We start from the raw sequence: 15,788 nt of genomic DNA on the forward strand, positions 1-15,788 counted from the left end.
ATTCAGAGGGAGATTAGGAATGAACGACATGGCTTCTACACACAAGGCACTTTAACCTAATGTGAGTAAACAGCCTGCAGTCACCCTACGCTCTCTCCACTCCCGCGGGACGACGATGATGTCGCACGTCCACACGGCATCGATCCACGGTGCTCAAGCAGTGAGAAACGCATAAGGGAGAAACGTAAAAACACAGAGTGAGATGTGACAGCCTGTCCTGCAAAGGGACCTGAACATCTGTCTTTGTGTATTTACCAGGGAGTCAGTCAACATCCACATGGGGACAAATACTGAAGCTGGAGGAAACCTGCACTCTCAGTAATGATGAAGATCTCCTAGTAATAACCTTCAGAAGAATGAACATGCCACTGGGAAGACTGGAGATTCAGGCAGCAGACAGGACACCCTGGAGAAACGTCATCTGTATGCTTCAGTCAATGGCACCTAGCAACAAACAACAACAGCAAGTAATAACAGCAAACAGCAGCAGCAACAAACAACAACAATAAGCAACAACAACAAGCAATAACAGCAAACAGCAGCAGCAACAATAACAATAACAGGAAGCAATGACAACAACAACAATAATAATAATAATAATAAGAAGAAAGATCTGTGAGTGACAAGGGACACAGCAGGAATAGGAACGGACTGCAGTGTGACACCTGAAGAGAGAATTTTAGGTTGTGCTGTGGGCTGAGACTGTGTGAAGCGGGGGGCTCAGACTGAGGAGCTAGAATGAAGTGACAGGAGGGGGGTCATTTATTGCTCGCCACACACCTGTCTGGAGAAAATCACTACCAATAAATCATGTCTATAAACAGAAGTGACTCTTCCCTTCACCTTCTCTGCACCATTTACTAAGGGGTTCCTGATACACTGCGATTCATGGGAGAAAGATCCGGGGTGGATACAATTAGCAGTGAATGTATTCAAAAGAACGCGTAGTGAAAGACGTGAATGGAGAAACCTTTGAAGTAAAGGCACTTCGTTGAAGATCCTAAAGGGGAACATAGGAAGGATAGAGGCATCGACAGGAGCTTCAAAAGCAAACATATGAAACATCAGCGTTGAATAAATTCCAGCAGTCTTACAGGCAATCAACCAAAGAGCAAAATGCAGAAATCAGCCCGAAAAGGTAGGAAGAGGACCGAAATTAAATGTAAAGGCACCACCAGATGGCAGTATTGCACCTTACTTTGCTTCCATTCACCAAGAGTCAATTGAACTGATGCTCTTCTAGGTTTTGAATTACTAGAAATTCCTTGACCAGTGTTCCACAAAATTTTAATAACCTAGTTTAGAGCAGAGTAATATAACACTATTACCTTCCCCCAACCAATTGCTCTAATAATGTCAAGAAACCATGATGCCAGGTCAAGGGCAAGTAGGGCAAAGGGTGTATGTTCAATGCATTAGAGTTTTAATCACTGAATTATTCAATGCCTGGCAAACTCTGGCCTATATGGCTGGTGTCTAAAGGCATCAATCACTATTCACAGCAATGATGCAATGTCACTGCTCAGACTGTCACATCCCAGAGGCCCTCCACCCCAGAACACGCTCAGGGGAGCGCCAATCATTAATGACGCTTAGGAGGACCACAGGGGCTAATGATCTAATTCAACTTCTTGCTAACTATGGGACAGGCATTCTCTTTGAGGTTCTTGCTTGCTCACTTGTTCTCCCTAAGTGAGACTATCAGGGCTCATTCACTGACCATCAGAATGAAAACTCAAGGCTGAAATGGAGATAGGCTGAAATGCAGCACACGCTTGATTGCGACAGGCTGAAATGCAGCACACGCTGGAATGCGATAGGCTGAAATGCAGCACATGCTTCAATGCAGTCTCAGTCCCACCAGAAGGCTCTTTAACGTCAAAATAGCAGTCGCAGAATGCTGTCCATCTAGAAAATGCTTTCAGAGTAACTGATTCAATTAAATTACACAATAGGTGACAGAGATCAAATAATTGATTGTAAGGGACATTTTAAGGTAGGATGAATTTGTAACCGAAAGAGCAGAGAGGAGCCAACATACCTTCAGTTACGACAACGTCTCTGTTCCGTTACAGACTTGGCCTTGGCAAACCTTCTGGGCACATCTATATGTGTCAGGCAGGAATGAAAAGGGAAGAGAGATGCAGAGCTGCCTCAGCGTGTCAGGCTGGGATTGGGAGGCTCTGGACAGGTTAGGATGACCGTGGAGGAACACACACACACACACACACACACACACACACACACACACACACGGTTCTGCGCAAAAGTCTTAGGTAGTCAAAAGAAATGTAGCTCAGAACAACAACAGAAAACACAATTTATGAGGTATACAAGTGGTGAAGGCAAAAAATGCATTGGTGCATTAGATGGTGACTGCGGAGGTTTTGAAGTGGCTAAGCCAACACTTTTTACACCAACATGAAGATCATTTAATTTTCTTTGGCTGCTTAAGACTCTTGCACAGTATTACACACATATATTCATGTGTGTGTGTTCTGTGTATCCTGAAAAAGACTTTTTCTCCTATTTAATTACTGAAGTTATAAGAAAAGGCAAGAAAGACCTGTTCAGTTAACCTTCATTCCATCCCTACTGACCTTTTCCAGACACTAGTAAAGTAAATTTAAAACATTTGTTAGGTCATTACATGAAGTATCATGTTTATAGCACTTTTGGTTTCTGAAGAATTGCTGGTACCCTTTAAGAAAAAAATCAGACAGAAAGAGACAAAAACAGAAGTCAAGAGTCAAATCCATCAAAAGGATAAATACCGCAGCCAGTGCGGCTGTTCAGCCTTGCCCGTTTCTCCAGAAGGCGGCAAGCGGCAGAGATCAGAGGGCAGGTCTCCATGGGGACAGCTTGGATGGCTCTTTTCATGAGAGGAAGGCGTTTCCACACGAAGCAGAACAGCTTGCCCCCTAGAGGCAGCTGGGAGCAGGGTGTCAAGAAGGCCATCTCATTCTCCTCAGTCCCTCCTCAGTCTCCTCAGAGCTGCTCCCTTTTGGTTTGGCTTCTCAAAAATTAGCGGCAAAAACCCAAAAAAAAGGTTATGCCTTAAATAATGGTGCCAGTCACCTAGAGGAATTTGCCAGTATTTTTCTTTGACCCTCATCGTGAGAATTATACATAGCACAATGACAGCACCATCAGTCTATCTCACACCCCCTCAACAAACACAATTGTACTTAACACACAAAGCCCAAACGTTACAGGCGGAAGTCATGCAGCGTGATGTATTTGGCGAGGACACGGGGACCCGGACAAGGCCTGAGTATGTCTGTTTGTAGGACATAAGTTGACACAGCTGTCACTTTTCATCACCGATCTGTACGACTTGGTCTCGCCACATGAAATAGACATGGGCAAAAAATGAACAAGTGTGCAAAGTAACAAAGCACATTTACGAGTATCTGTTTCAATCTTTTTTTGGAAACATTTGAAAGCCAAATATTGTACTTTTGAATCCACTACATTTCTATGAAGGTTGTTGTTACACTTTACTTTGAAGCATAGCTTATCTTTTCTAAGATGCGATAGGCTATATTGTGCTCATCACAGGGGAAAAATCAAGCTTGTGGGAGTTTTACTTACACAAAAATGCCAGAATTAAAAATTGGTTCATTTTTTCTGATTGGTTCAACCAATCAGATTGTAGAGGAGGTGGGCACAAGACATCTGATTAGTTGTTCCACCACCTCTAGCTGCCTGGAAACCACCTCCTCTACAATCTGATTGCTTCAGAGAGATAACCAATCATTTTTCATTCTGCCCTCAAAACATTTTTAAGTAGCACCCCCCATGAGCAAAAACCAATCACCGTAAACTATTCCTACGCTGTCAGTCAAGTAGTTATTGGGCAGTTAAGCAGGTTGTTTTATCAATTTTTTATTTTGAGGAAGTTGCATCAACAGTAATTCCATGGTCTGCCTGATGCATGCATATGCATGAACATGTGCACACACATACACGCATGCACACACATGTTTGTAATTATATCTTTGTGGGGACTCTCCATTCATCTCTATGGGGAAAACTGTATTCCCAACAGGACAACCTTAACTATAAGTAACCAAACAAAATATGACTTTTGAATTTTTATTTTTTTGACTGTATTCACAGGTCTTTGTGGGGACCTGAAAAATAGTCCCCACGTCATCAAAACAACAGCTTTTTAATGCATAGTGGGGAACAGTTGGTCCCCACAATGTAATACAAACATAAGCCACACACGCTGTGTTAGAACAGTACCATGCTGTTTTGTGGAGGTGGGGGAGGGTGTTAAAAAAAATGAAAATGACAGTGGCCTTTTGTTGATTTACTTGTGTTTCTTTAGTCATAGTATCATATCTCTCAAGCTGTGTATGCTGTAGGTTCTACCAGCAAATCAGTGCACTTAGTAGGTTGTTTCAGAGTCATTAGGTTCTGTAAATACATTGTGGCAAGGATGTGTTGACATTAAAAAGAAAATGTACTTTGGAATACAGTATTTCCAGCTGTTACGTGTAAATGTTCTAGAGAAGCTGATTTTGCTTGATGGCATCACTGCGGTAATTCACATCAGTGCCACGTGGATCCAGGGTTCCAATGCCAAGGGTGGGGGGGGCTACTGCAGGGTTGTAGAAGCCTAAACTCGGGGTATTCTCCACGCCGGGCCCATCTATCCACGGATCACTGAGAGGACGGCGGTTTGCATTTTCTGTGATGTGCGAGGAGACATTACTGCTTAAAAAAAAAAAAAAAAAAAAAAAAAAAACTTCAGAAGGATGCCAGAATGCGAGCGGCCAGCCTCACCTCTGACCCCGTTGGGCTGCTTGGCTCCCTGGAGTAGTCGAATGGCGCCTGCCGAAGGGTCGTGAATTTGGACCCCCCCCCCCCTTCAGCTGAACCCCAATTAACCAGTGTCACGGGAGGCCCAGTACACCCAGGCCGAGCTGCTCTCCGGCTGGGTATCGGATTTTACGGATTTGCTTGTCCTGAGTTCTGCAGACAGTAACGGAGTTATGAGTTTCTCTAGAGGTACAGAGGTTTCTGAAGCAGGAAGTCTTTGGTTTGGACTAGTGGCCTCCTGGCTTTTGGGGGGGGGGTCTGGAAAGACGAGCATGGCACGCAGCTCTTGCCAGCTTTGCAAAGCGGAAAACATGCACAGACGGGGGCATTCTGCGGATCATCATGGCGTGTACAGCGGAACATTTCAGGGGGCATCAGAGAAATGCCTCAGGATATATGTGAGATGTATGTGAGAGATACAGAGCTACAGGTTACAGGGGGGAAAATAAGAACTGATACAAATAGTCACGGCATCTTTTCAGCCCAAAACAGCTTCTGTGGCAAAGCACTCAAAATGTACATGAATCCATGTATTGCCAGTCCATCGCAATACATCCAATTTTTATGTCTTTTTTCCCTGATAAAATCTTTAAAGTCCGAACTCCAGCAGCAGATGGTGGGGGGCTCTCCGAACAGGATGCGAGGGGAGCTGAACCGTATCTGATTTCAGAGGTTCTGAAATGCTGTTCAGAAATCTCACTCGGGAAATTCAGGAGAGCAGCAACCGAGATTTAGACATGGCTGGGTTAAAGCCAGAATCAGGGGAACAAAATTGGTTGGCAAGATTCTGATTAGCCCCTATCGGTCTTTAAGGGTTTGTGAATGTACTGAAAAGTACACCGGGGGAAGGGATAGAACAATCTAATCAGTTACAAACTGATTTTTAAGTCCTACCTACCATAACCCACCTCCAAGGTTTGTGCCATTTGCAAATTCAATGACAATAACAAAAGAAAAACACACACAAACATTTTTTTAATTTCTAGAGCTAGTTTATTGTTTTCATATTTCCTTCATTATTGTTGCACATGAATGCTAAAACAGTACAAACTACTTGAAGTGTCTATTTTTTCATACATATATACAGACATTAGGATTCATGTGGGTGGCACTTAAATTACCAAGGCTGTGCTGACCTGGGATCAGCCTGACAACTCCATGAACAAATGGTACCTTTAATCAAAGGAAGCAGTGACTGGGAAGGACACCGGACAGTTACTTGGTAGGTCCTAATAAACACAATAAAGAAAGATTAACATGGAATCACTGAACCATAGTATTGCTACCTGTATGTGTGCACGCAAGTCAACAAACACTGCAACAACAATCATCGGATTCGACTGAGTCACGCTTAATACTGAAACAGGAAGAACAGTTATGGAGACCAGATACCCTGATAAAACCTTCTGGAAAGTCCCGCGTTCTCAACGCCCCTGATTCTGGAACTGGATGCTAAAACTGTTGTCTGCATGCTATCTCCTGTTGATTTCCACTCACTGCTCACTCTATAAGCCTGTAGCACAGGAGTGTAACTCCAAAACAACCTGGTTCCTAGCAGATGCGTGAGCTCAGTGCCCCCTTCGTAAAGCCAATAATGGAGGTCACACACAGACTGACCCCCCAGACACCCTCCACACAACAGTGCGGCAGTCACACAAAGCCAGAGGAAGAGCTGCTTTGAGAAGAATCTGACCAGGGTGGGATGGTGACAGGGTTATTCTGTGACATTAGCCTATTATTTAGGCTTACCATAGTTAAAGTTGACCTGTATGTACTGTAATCCTGCAGAGCCTTCAACGGACAGTCAGGTGTATAAGGTACCATTCGGCCGACTCACTATCCTAAGGCCTCCTCAACGTTAATCAAGAAACTTTGGATGGGGAGAGTATTTTCTAGGGTCATAAAAATGTTAATTTAACAAATTACATTTCTTGAGCTCCTCAAAGATGACTTTATGGTAGTCCTGATTGAAACTCCATACATATTGAAGATTAACAATAAATACTTACTCAAACTGGCAGAAAGACAGCCAGACAGCTATATATGAGGACCATTCAAATCACACATCTTAAGCCAAACAGTGTGTGAAATTAAGCAGTCCTCAGAAAAACATGACAACAGAAGACAAGCTCTATAAATGTTCTTTCACAGCCACATAGTAACATTCTAATAACCATGGCACCACTTCTGAGACTGACAGCAAGTCATCGCTGGAAGAGCTTTTACCGAAAGCTGTAATGCAGTTTTTGAGTTGTAATCTTGACAGAACTTGTGTGTCTGTCCTCCTAGGTTGTTCTACTGACTTCTCAGAAGCCTGCTGGATACAATGGGTAACCAGGGCTCAGATTATCCCCAGGCCACATTGCTCTCGAGTTTCTTGACCTACAGCAAAAACAAGCCCATTCACAAAAAGAGGAAGAGAATCAGCTGACGGAGAGTTCATTTCGATTCAACCCGAAGCTCCTTCCATCCCCTACCCAGTAACAGACGTATGTGGCTCCTTCGTAACGCAAATCTGCATCCCAGTTAGTCAGCTCATAGGAGGCCAGGAAGAGGGCAAAGCCCAAAGCTCCTTCAGGGTCATCATTCAAGGAGAAATTTTCACCACAGGCTTGCGGGATAAACAGTAAATTCAGTAACTCTAGCCTGAGAAGTACCTCCTCGTAATTAAGAGGGTTCCACAGCAGTGTCTGAACAAGAGAATGCAGTACTTTAAATATGTCACTTCAGAAAAAGTAAAAAATTACAAATCAACCTTGTCTTCACACAACTGCTACATGGATGATAAATTTCTGTTTCATGTGTGTGACGTTCCCCGATATATTGGAGCTAATAATGGACAGATCTGCAAACTGGGGGGAAAAAAACTGGCTGTGAATTCATGGCGAATGGAAGGTGACACAGGCAACTGTCTCCTGTAACCCAGACGAAGATGGTGGTGAAATAAATATATATATATATATCTATATATATAAATCTCTGAAATATGCATCACAACTGTACAAAAATAGGCCAAATATGATCATATTAACAGCCACAAGAGCCATAGGCAGCTTTAATCGACACCCTACAACATCTCTATGAATGGATTGACCACAGCAAACACTTCACTCGTCTACATCCCAAGAAAAGGATTTCAGTTCATTTAGACACACTGAGTAAACTGACTGGGTACGGCTCAGGGACAAACAGTGGGAACAGCTATTATAACGGGAGCCAATGTAGCGCTATGCACTGCGGTTCAGTCTAAACTGACGTCCCCTGCCGGTTGCAGACATCCCTCTGTCAACAACCAGACAGACAGAAAAGCTGAAATCACACAGTCTTTGTGCCTTATTTACCATGCTGGGAAAAAGGTGGACATTCTGCTGTGTAATTTTTAATAACCCGGCACCAGTTACCCAAGGCAGATCAGAAACACCACAGGCATAATAACAATAATAAACAAAAAATCAATTATACATTCATATTCAAGCTAAATATGGAAACAGCGAAAATATAACTGCACTTCACAAATTGTTTGGTCTTGAACAGACACATCTTCACATTCACATTTTGGAGTAAATGCATAAATAATAGTTTGAGATGTTTTCCTGAATCACTCACCTGGTAACACGGGCATTAAGCTGAGGTAGGTTAACACAGCATGGTTTCTCTACATGCCGGAAGTGTGTGGGCGCGCGTTTGTGTGTTCCTGTGGCTGATCACATCTGCGTGCATATGCACCTGTCTGTTTCGTTGTCTACATGTGACAGTATGTCTGCATATATGCAAAGGGATGGACAATAACTACATTTCCCATGATCCACCTCTCAAAGACACAACTGTTGCTCATTGGGAAATCAAAAATAAATGTGTGCTTCAAACCCCCTCCTCTGCGTACAAACATATTGCAGCCTTTGACACACGCTTCATAAGCGCAATTCGGACAGGATTAGCTCTACCTGGGGATATACTGTAATTGAAGCAATTACTGACTAGGTCCATAATTTCAATCCAGTCTGTATCTGCTATGTCTGTAAGTATTACAAGCCTCCAGAGGAAAAATTCAGGAGCGAATTACATTCTGTATTTTAGCGAAGGAGGAGCTTTTTTGGTAATAGTAGTCCTGTCTGAATTGTCATCACGGTAATAAATCTATAAAGGCATGCCTCTTTTTTGTAAGGCGGAAACAGCATTTATACGTGAAAAATGGAGCTTGAATGGTTACTAAGTTTTCCACATACGACATACCAAACCTCCCTAGGTAAAAGAAATCCTGTCAGAAAAGGGCTATACACACATCCGTAAATACCCGGACTATGTGTATTCCAGGATACTGTTTAGCAGTGTTTTTTAACAATTGATTTATACCATTTTAACCATGTCTTATAACTGCTTGCAATTTTTTTGTAGTGATTAGAAGCAACCAAACTCAAATGTAACTCAAAAAAGAAGCCAGAACTAAACTTAAAGAGAATTAAATTAAAATGATCTGTTAACTAAAAAAAAAAAATGCAAGAAAAGGGCCCATCTACAAAATACTGTCCTCAAACATGATTTGTTGCTTCTGAGCCTGGTGCCCAAAGTGACTGGGCCTCACCGCAGAAGTAGAGGTGTAATAGTGACGACGACGACAAGTCAGAACAACAACAACAACAATAATAAGAACAGCGAAAACGACAACTGCAACATTGTCTTGAGGTAGAATGTTAAGTTCAGTGTTTGGAAGTGCTTTACGTTGGATTCTTTTTTCCCCTTGCTTCGGTGAACAAGCGAGTGCGTGTTTCTAGAAGTGTGAGGTAGTGCGCTGAATGCGTTTGCTTTTTTTCTCTGAACTATGATGCCTAACAGAATATGTGGGAAGACGGGAAAAGCCTCCCACCAAACATTCCTTCTGGCTGAGGTAGGTCTACACTGCGTCCTCATTAACCTGCACGGAGGCCAACAAAAGAAAACCATCAATACAACAAAACCAAAAAGTCCTGAGAATACATATGAAAATATACAAGAAAATGTGTGTGTGTGTATGTATATATATGTATACACACATACACACAAAATCCCTGTAAGAAGGCCTTTGTTAACTTAGTCTCATGACATTGTTTAGGTGAGACAGAGAGGTGCTTGATCTCTGCTACTGACAGCCTGTCAAACAGAAAACGGAATACAGTGGTACCTCGGTTCTCGAACTCACTAGAACTCGAATTTCTTGAAAGTCGAACAAACCAGTTTGACCTAGAACTCGATCTGAATATCAGAAGTCGAACCGTGAACTGGCTGACCTAATATAAATTGTATGCGCCAGGAAATGAGTCATACTACAATGATTGATTGATTGATTGATTGATGAAACCCTTTATTGCTGTTGCAATACACCTTGTCACTAGTCACAAGTACCAGCGAAATATTGGCAATTCTTACTTGAATGCCTTCTTCACAGACTGGACGATTAACCAAATAAAGCAGCGCAACATTACAGTAACTAACAATAAATAATCCACTACCTTACGTGTACTATTAGAGCATTTATGTAATTTATTTAAACTTTATTTTACCAGGTAAATTAACTGAAAACCAATTCTCACTGCTTTACGTGATATTTCGGGAGGAATAGCAGATTACGCATCGGAACTGCCTGGGATACTAACGTCATGCATGTAACTAAACTCTTCAGCCAATAAGGGCAAAGGTGTGTCGTCACGGAGGCGGTTCCAGTTTGTGCAGCCGGGTGAGAGGTCGCAATGCATCTAACCCTAATGCATTGCGTCAGGATCAGAATGCGTTGCTTTAAGCCAGCGCTGTAAACAAGTCGAACACACCCAATGACCGGACTGGGGAAACAAACTGAAACGCGGACTTAATACAACTAATGACTAATGACAACAACCAGAAACAGCTGATAACATGGGGATCCCACACGAGGTTAACGAGGGGGTGTGGCACACGGAAGGAGCGGACGATCGGGGCAGGACAGGGGTAATGTTGTGATAAGATCTTTATCGTTTTGAGAGCCATTAAGAAAAAAATGCTCTTCTTGTTTTATCCTGTTCATTTTGTGTTTAAATGCTTAAAAAAAACAAAAAAACATTTAGGTGTAATTTTGGGGGGCCGGGAACCAATCAATTGGTTTTCCATTATTTCTTATGGGAAAAATTCGATCAGAACTCGAACTTTTTAGGATTCGATCCGGAGTCCGAAACGGATAAAGTTTGAGAACCGAGGTACCACTGTACCTTCTTCCACTAGCTAGCGCTCAAAGGACACCATAACGCACAGAACCGGGGCCTTTGGGAAGAACCTGAACTGCATCCAACAGTATTTACTAACAGTGAAAGAAAACGCTGGAAAAAACGTGTACGTTGACCTGAGAACAGTCCCAACAGAGGTGCAGCATTTGGTGTGGCAGTGTCACAAACAGACCCCGTCACCCCTCTTCCGGTTGGCCGTACGGATCACTGGCCTCCTCCAGGGACTCTCCGAATTTGCTCTCACTCTCCTCGGCCAGGCTGAAATCCTCCAACGGCAGCATAGAGATCTGCGTTTCATCCGGAGTGTGTGACACTTGTGCGCCCGCCATCTGTGAACACAGATGCCACAGCGTACAGAAAGACCAGCGTCTGAGGCTCCTGAGATCTCCTGCAGCTCGTCACAGTCACCTTAGTAACAGGTGGTGCTTTAAAGAACCCTGTTGATGAGGGTTCTTTTAGATGGATGGGAAAGGCCAAAGGTCAACACATGAGCATTTTTTGAGGGAGATGGATATGCTATAAGACTTTAGGATTCATTATCTCAGAGCTTTGACAGCGGTAGGTTTTGGGCGTGGGGGTTTGCCAGAAGGCAGGACAGAGATGCGGGACAACAGCGTTAAATGCCAGGCACACATTAAGGGGTCTGTTCCCCTAACGGGCAAAGTATACAAGCGAAACCATCAAACTCAGCATTCTAGATCCTACTTGCAGGCTCTCTGGGATCCATTAATGGACAAATCTAAGGGCATGGGGCTAGTGATAAATCATTATGGACATGCTACAAGATGACCAAAGATGACCAAGGATGACTGAGGATGACAGAGGATGACCAAGGATGACCGAGGATGACCAAGGATGACCAAAGATGACAGAGGATGACCAAAGATAACAGAGGATGACCAAGGATGACCAAAGATGGCCAAGGATGACAGAGGATGACCAAAGATGGCCAAGGATGACAGAGGATGACCAAGGATGACCAAAGATGACAGAGGATGACCAAAACCCAGTGCAGTGCCGTCACTGTGCCTAGCTATTAAAATGGTGATACTATCGATGATTGACAAAGACAATGACAATGGACTATAAAAATGCCAACAGAAGATCAAACGAGAGCGATCCTAAGACGAACAGCAGGCCCTTTGTCCATTCCCCCAGATGCACCCCCCACTCACCATGTGTGTCTGATTTAGCGAGTCCCTGGGGAAGACTCTCCCCAGCTCATTACTGTCCATGCCTGTCTTGTCTGGAATGGCCCCGTTGGGTTCTGGGACTGCCCCATTCAGGGACAGGCTGCCGTGGTACGTGGGAGGCTCCAGGGCGTCACTGCGAACCTCTGGGGGCGTGGCCAGCTGCTCCTGCATGGTCTTGCACATCATCAACCTGCAACGCGATATATGTGCTATATGAATGGAGTGAAGTCAAAGCTGCTGTCAAATGCACCAGAAATGAAGGACATGGGTGTTCAATCCATCTCAGACCAGGAACCACCAATGGAAAACAGACCAGAGCCAGGAACCACATAGTAATAATGCATGGTTTTATACATAAATAAGAACTTCGGTTTTTGGCAGTTGGGCTTCCTTTTGAATATCACTGCTCTGGGGATGATGCCAACAGTTAATAACATGTGAATATGACCCCCAGGGGGGTGAAAAAAACACTGTACCTCCCCCTGTAACCGAACATGAGGAAGAGCACGCAGAAAATGATGCAGGTGACACCGATATGGATCCCGACGATGATGCCGGTGGTGGAAGCCTTGCTCTGCTCGTCCTTCAAGCAGTCACACGGGGGGTCTAGCACTAGGGACACACAAAACATGAAAGATGAGCAAATAGGTGTGGAACAGACTGGAATGCCGCATGGTCACATGATCCCTGGAGTCACCTGACTTCTCCACGGCCTCCTTGAGGGAGACGAAGCGCATGGTGGCGTTGCCGTCGCCGTGCTGGTTGAAAGCCAGCAGCTTCAGCTCGTACACAAAGGCCGGCTCTGTGGGGACAAAAGGGGCTGTTTTACAGGGCCGCAAACAAACTCAAGTCCAGCGCCCCCTGTGTTCATTTTAATAACAGCAAATATTGCCCATGAAATTTGAATGCCAGAACATGCTTGCGCTTTGATTAGATAGTTGGTGATGGTGTGCATGGCCTTCGCTATTTCTGGCGGCTCCCCTCACCCGCCCCCCCTCCACTCACCCAGCTGTGTGATATTGCACTGTGTGATGTTGCGGCCGAAAGTCAGAGGCCCCGTGAAGGTGGCCGAGGGCAGCCTGCGGTAGAAGAGCTTGAATCCCTGGGGTTGGCCCATCTTGCCCGATGGCTCCCACACAGCCTGCACCGTGCTCCCTTCCACCACCCTCGTGTGCAGCGATGGGGGCGCCGGCACTGCAAGGGCAAAGCCAGCCCAGGGGGGCCGGGCTTCAGTCACTGTGCGGCACAAGGCGCCCGGCCCCCTCTCTGGGTCTGTACGCTCGACAGCTGAGGATGTTCTTCACATTTTATTTAGAACACAGCAGAGTTTGAGCAACATCCATGCAAACATCCAACCACTCATCCTAGCCAGGGATGTAAAGGCGGTCTGGAGCCTATCCCAGACAGAGGTGGGATTCGAACCCGCAACCCTGGGCAGTGCCGGCAGACTCACCTTCCCCCAGTGTGCTCTCCACGGCTGTGTCTGAGGGCTTGCTGGCCCCCCGGGAGGTGTAGGCCTTCACGTAAAAGGTGTAGCTGGTGGAGGGCTGCAGGTCGCTGAGCACCTGCTGCAGCATGCTCTTTCCCACGGCCTCCTGGTACTCCATGTCCAGCGAGTCTATGAGCGTGAAGGCGTGGGAAATGGGGGGGGGGGGGGGACGACTTACTGTTAAACCACAAAGACATCATTCCCGTCATCCATATACAGGGGATGAGACAGGGGATGACCTCTGACCCCATCTCAGACCCACTGCTCTGTCTGCCTGCACCTCTGGCCCGGTGCCGGGGAGGGGGGGCATAATTAAAGCCTCTCCTTCTGCTCAGCCCCCAAAGCTGTTCTTCAGGGTTAACAACATACAGTGCATGTTTTTGCTCCCTCCCAGCTCCCAGGGAGCCTGGACAGAGCAAAAACACGTACCGACTGTGGGTCCCCAAAGGCCGGATTGGGAATCACTGCCGTTCATTATCCAGCCGACAGTGCTGGAACACAAGAGCTCAAGGTGTTGGCCGAGCCTTCGCTCTTCCGGTAGAAACAACCCTGACATGGGTCTTATACTCTGAATCAGTGCTCTATCCAATCAGAGACTCCTGGACGACTGGTCTACAATCTGGTTGTAAATGCTGTTTAAATCCTGTCCTCACACAGATATCTTGCCTGTCCCTCCCCTCCCCACTGGAGGTTCAGCCTAGTAGTATCCGTACCTGACCGACTAATGTACAGTCAGGCTCGCTTGCCCTCTGCTTCGTACTAAAGTCTTAGTCGGATGAACAAATGTAAATAACCGTGAGCGAGTCGAGCTGAACGGGGTGGGACCAAAGAGGACGGCTGGAGAGTTCACACGACCTGCTGTCTTGCGGATGTGAAGCACGTAGCCGATGATGTCCTGTGTGACCTGGCTTGGCTCCCTCCAGGACACCCGGATGGCCGTGGGGGAGAGGGCCTGGGCCTGCACGCCCCGGGGCGCCCCCGGCAGGCCGTCGGCCCACAGCACGGCAAGGTGCGCACTAGCCTGGTCTGAACCGGCGCTGTTCTCAGCGATGCACTGGTACATGGCCTCGTCCGCCTGGCCAATGCTGTAGATGGTGAGCGTGCTGGAGGGGGTGGGGCCAGGGTGAGGGGGTGGGGTTAGAGAAAAAGCAGGACGTCTTAAAAATACATCTACATGGGCAGATGGGAGGCAGCCATGTGTTTGTCTCGGCTTGACAGATGACAAACATCCCCTAAATGTTCGCTGTACATTGACAGCGTTTGACTCGTTCGATCGTGGGTTGACTGAGGAAGCACCGTCAGAGAGATGCACGCAATCCAATACCGCCAAAAACAAAACAAAAGTAATATTAAAGCGAAGCAGACAAGGGGAACCAGATCTTCGCTTATCTGTAGAAATGACTGATTGAGTCCATTGATATAGAGCCCCCCCTAACACATGTGCTTCCATCATATCTTTCAGACCCGCTGCTACCGCAGCATATTCCAGCCAGAATGAGGTGCTGCATGTCTCCATGTTGGCTGAAGGTGTGAAAGCCGCAAACTGACCATAACTGCCACCAGGTTTCAGAAACACAGGGGGAGGGGCGGACAGGCTACAGGGTGTCTCCAAGGGAGCGGCACACAGGGGGAGGGGCGGACAGGCTACAGGGTGTCTCCAAGGGAGCGGCACACAGGGGGATGAGCGGACAAGCTACAGGGTGTCTCCAAGGGAGCGGCACACAGGGGGATGAGCGGACAGGCTACAGGGCGTCTCCAAGGGAGCAGCACACAGGGGGAAGAGCGGACAGGCTACAGGGTGTCTCCAAGGGAGCAGCACACAGGGGGAGGGGCGGACAGGCTACAGGGTGTCTCCAAGGGAGCAGCACATAGGGGGAAGGGCGGATGTTATGGAAACTTTAAAAGGTGCTAAACCCATAAGAAATTAGTCTGGTGTGTGTAGGTGCGTGTCTGCATCTGTGTGTGTGCGCATGTGGGTGTTTGTGTGTGTTTGTGGTGGATAATGGCTGTGGGTAAAACTCGCACTAAAAGTGTGCTTGTTTACAT

The 15,788-nt window shown here is 46.0% G+C and overlaps 1 protein-coding gene across 5 annotated transcripts in view; it reads right to left on the minus strand.

Moving 5' to 3' along the window:
* Positions 1 to 5,807: 5,807 nt before the first annotated feature.
* LOC111846825 (immunoglobulin superfamily DCC subclass member 3-like) overlaps positions 5,808 to 15,788 on the minus strand; it is a 37,153-nt gene continuing 27,172 nt past the window's right edge. For 3 of the 5 annotated variants that reach the window (XM_023817451.2, XM_023817453.2, XM_023817454.2), the window contains 7 exons: positions 14,598 to 14,845; positions 13,707 to 13,871; positions 13,259 to 13,447; positions 12,951 to 13,055; positions 12,730 to 12,865; positions 12,236 to 12,443; positions 5,808 to 11,389 (listed from right to left, as the gene is read on the minus strand). In XM_023817451.2, coding sequence (XP_023673219.2) covers positions 11,237 to 11,389; positions 12,236 to 12,443; positions 12,730 to 12,865; positions 12,951 to 13,055; positions 13,259 to 13,447; positions 13,707 to 13,871; positions 14,598 to 14,845 — 1,204 coding nt within the window. In that variant the 3' untranslated portion in view covers positions 5,808 to 11,236. The remainder of the gene's footprint in view (positions 11,390 to 12,235; positions 12,444 to 12,729; positions 12,866 to 12,950; positions 13,056 to 13,258; positions 13,448 to 13,706; positions 13,872 to 14,597; positions 14,846 to 15,788) is intronic. The other 2 variants (XR_002838960.2, XM_023817452.2) reach the window with 2 other exon arrangements.

The sequence above is a fragment of the Paramormyrops kingsleyae genome, chromosome 13 (genome assembly GCF_048594095.1).
Source record: "Paramormyrops kingsleyae isolate MSU_618 chromosome 13, PKINGS_0.4, whole genome shotgun sequence".
NCBI classification, from domain to species: domain Eukaryota; kingdom Metazoa; phylum Chordata; class Actinopteri; order Osteoglossiformes; family Mormyridae; genus Paramormyrops; species Paramormyrops kingsleyae.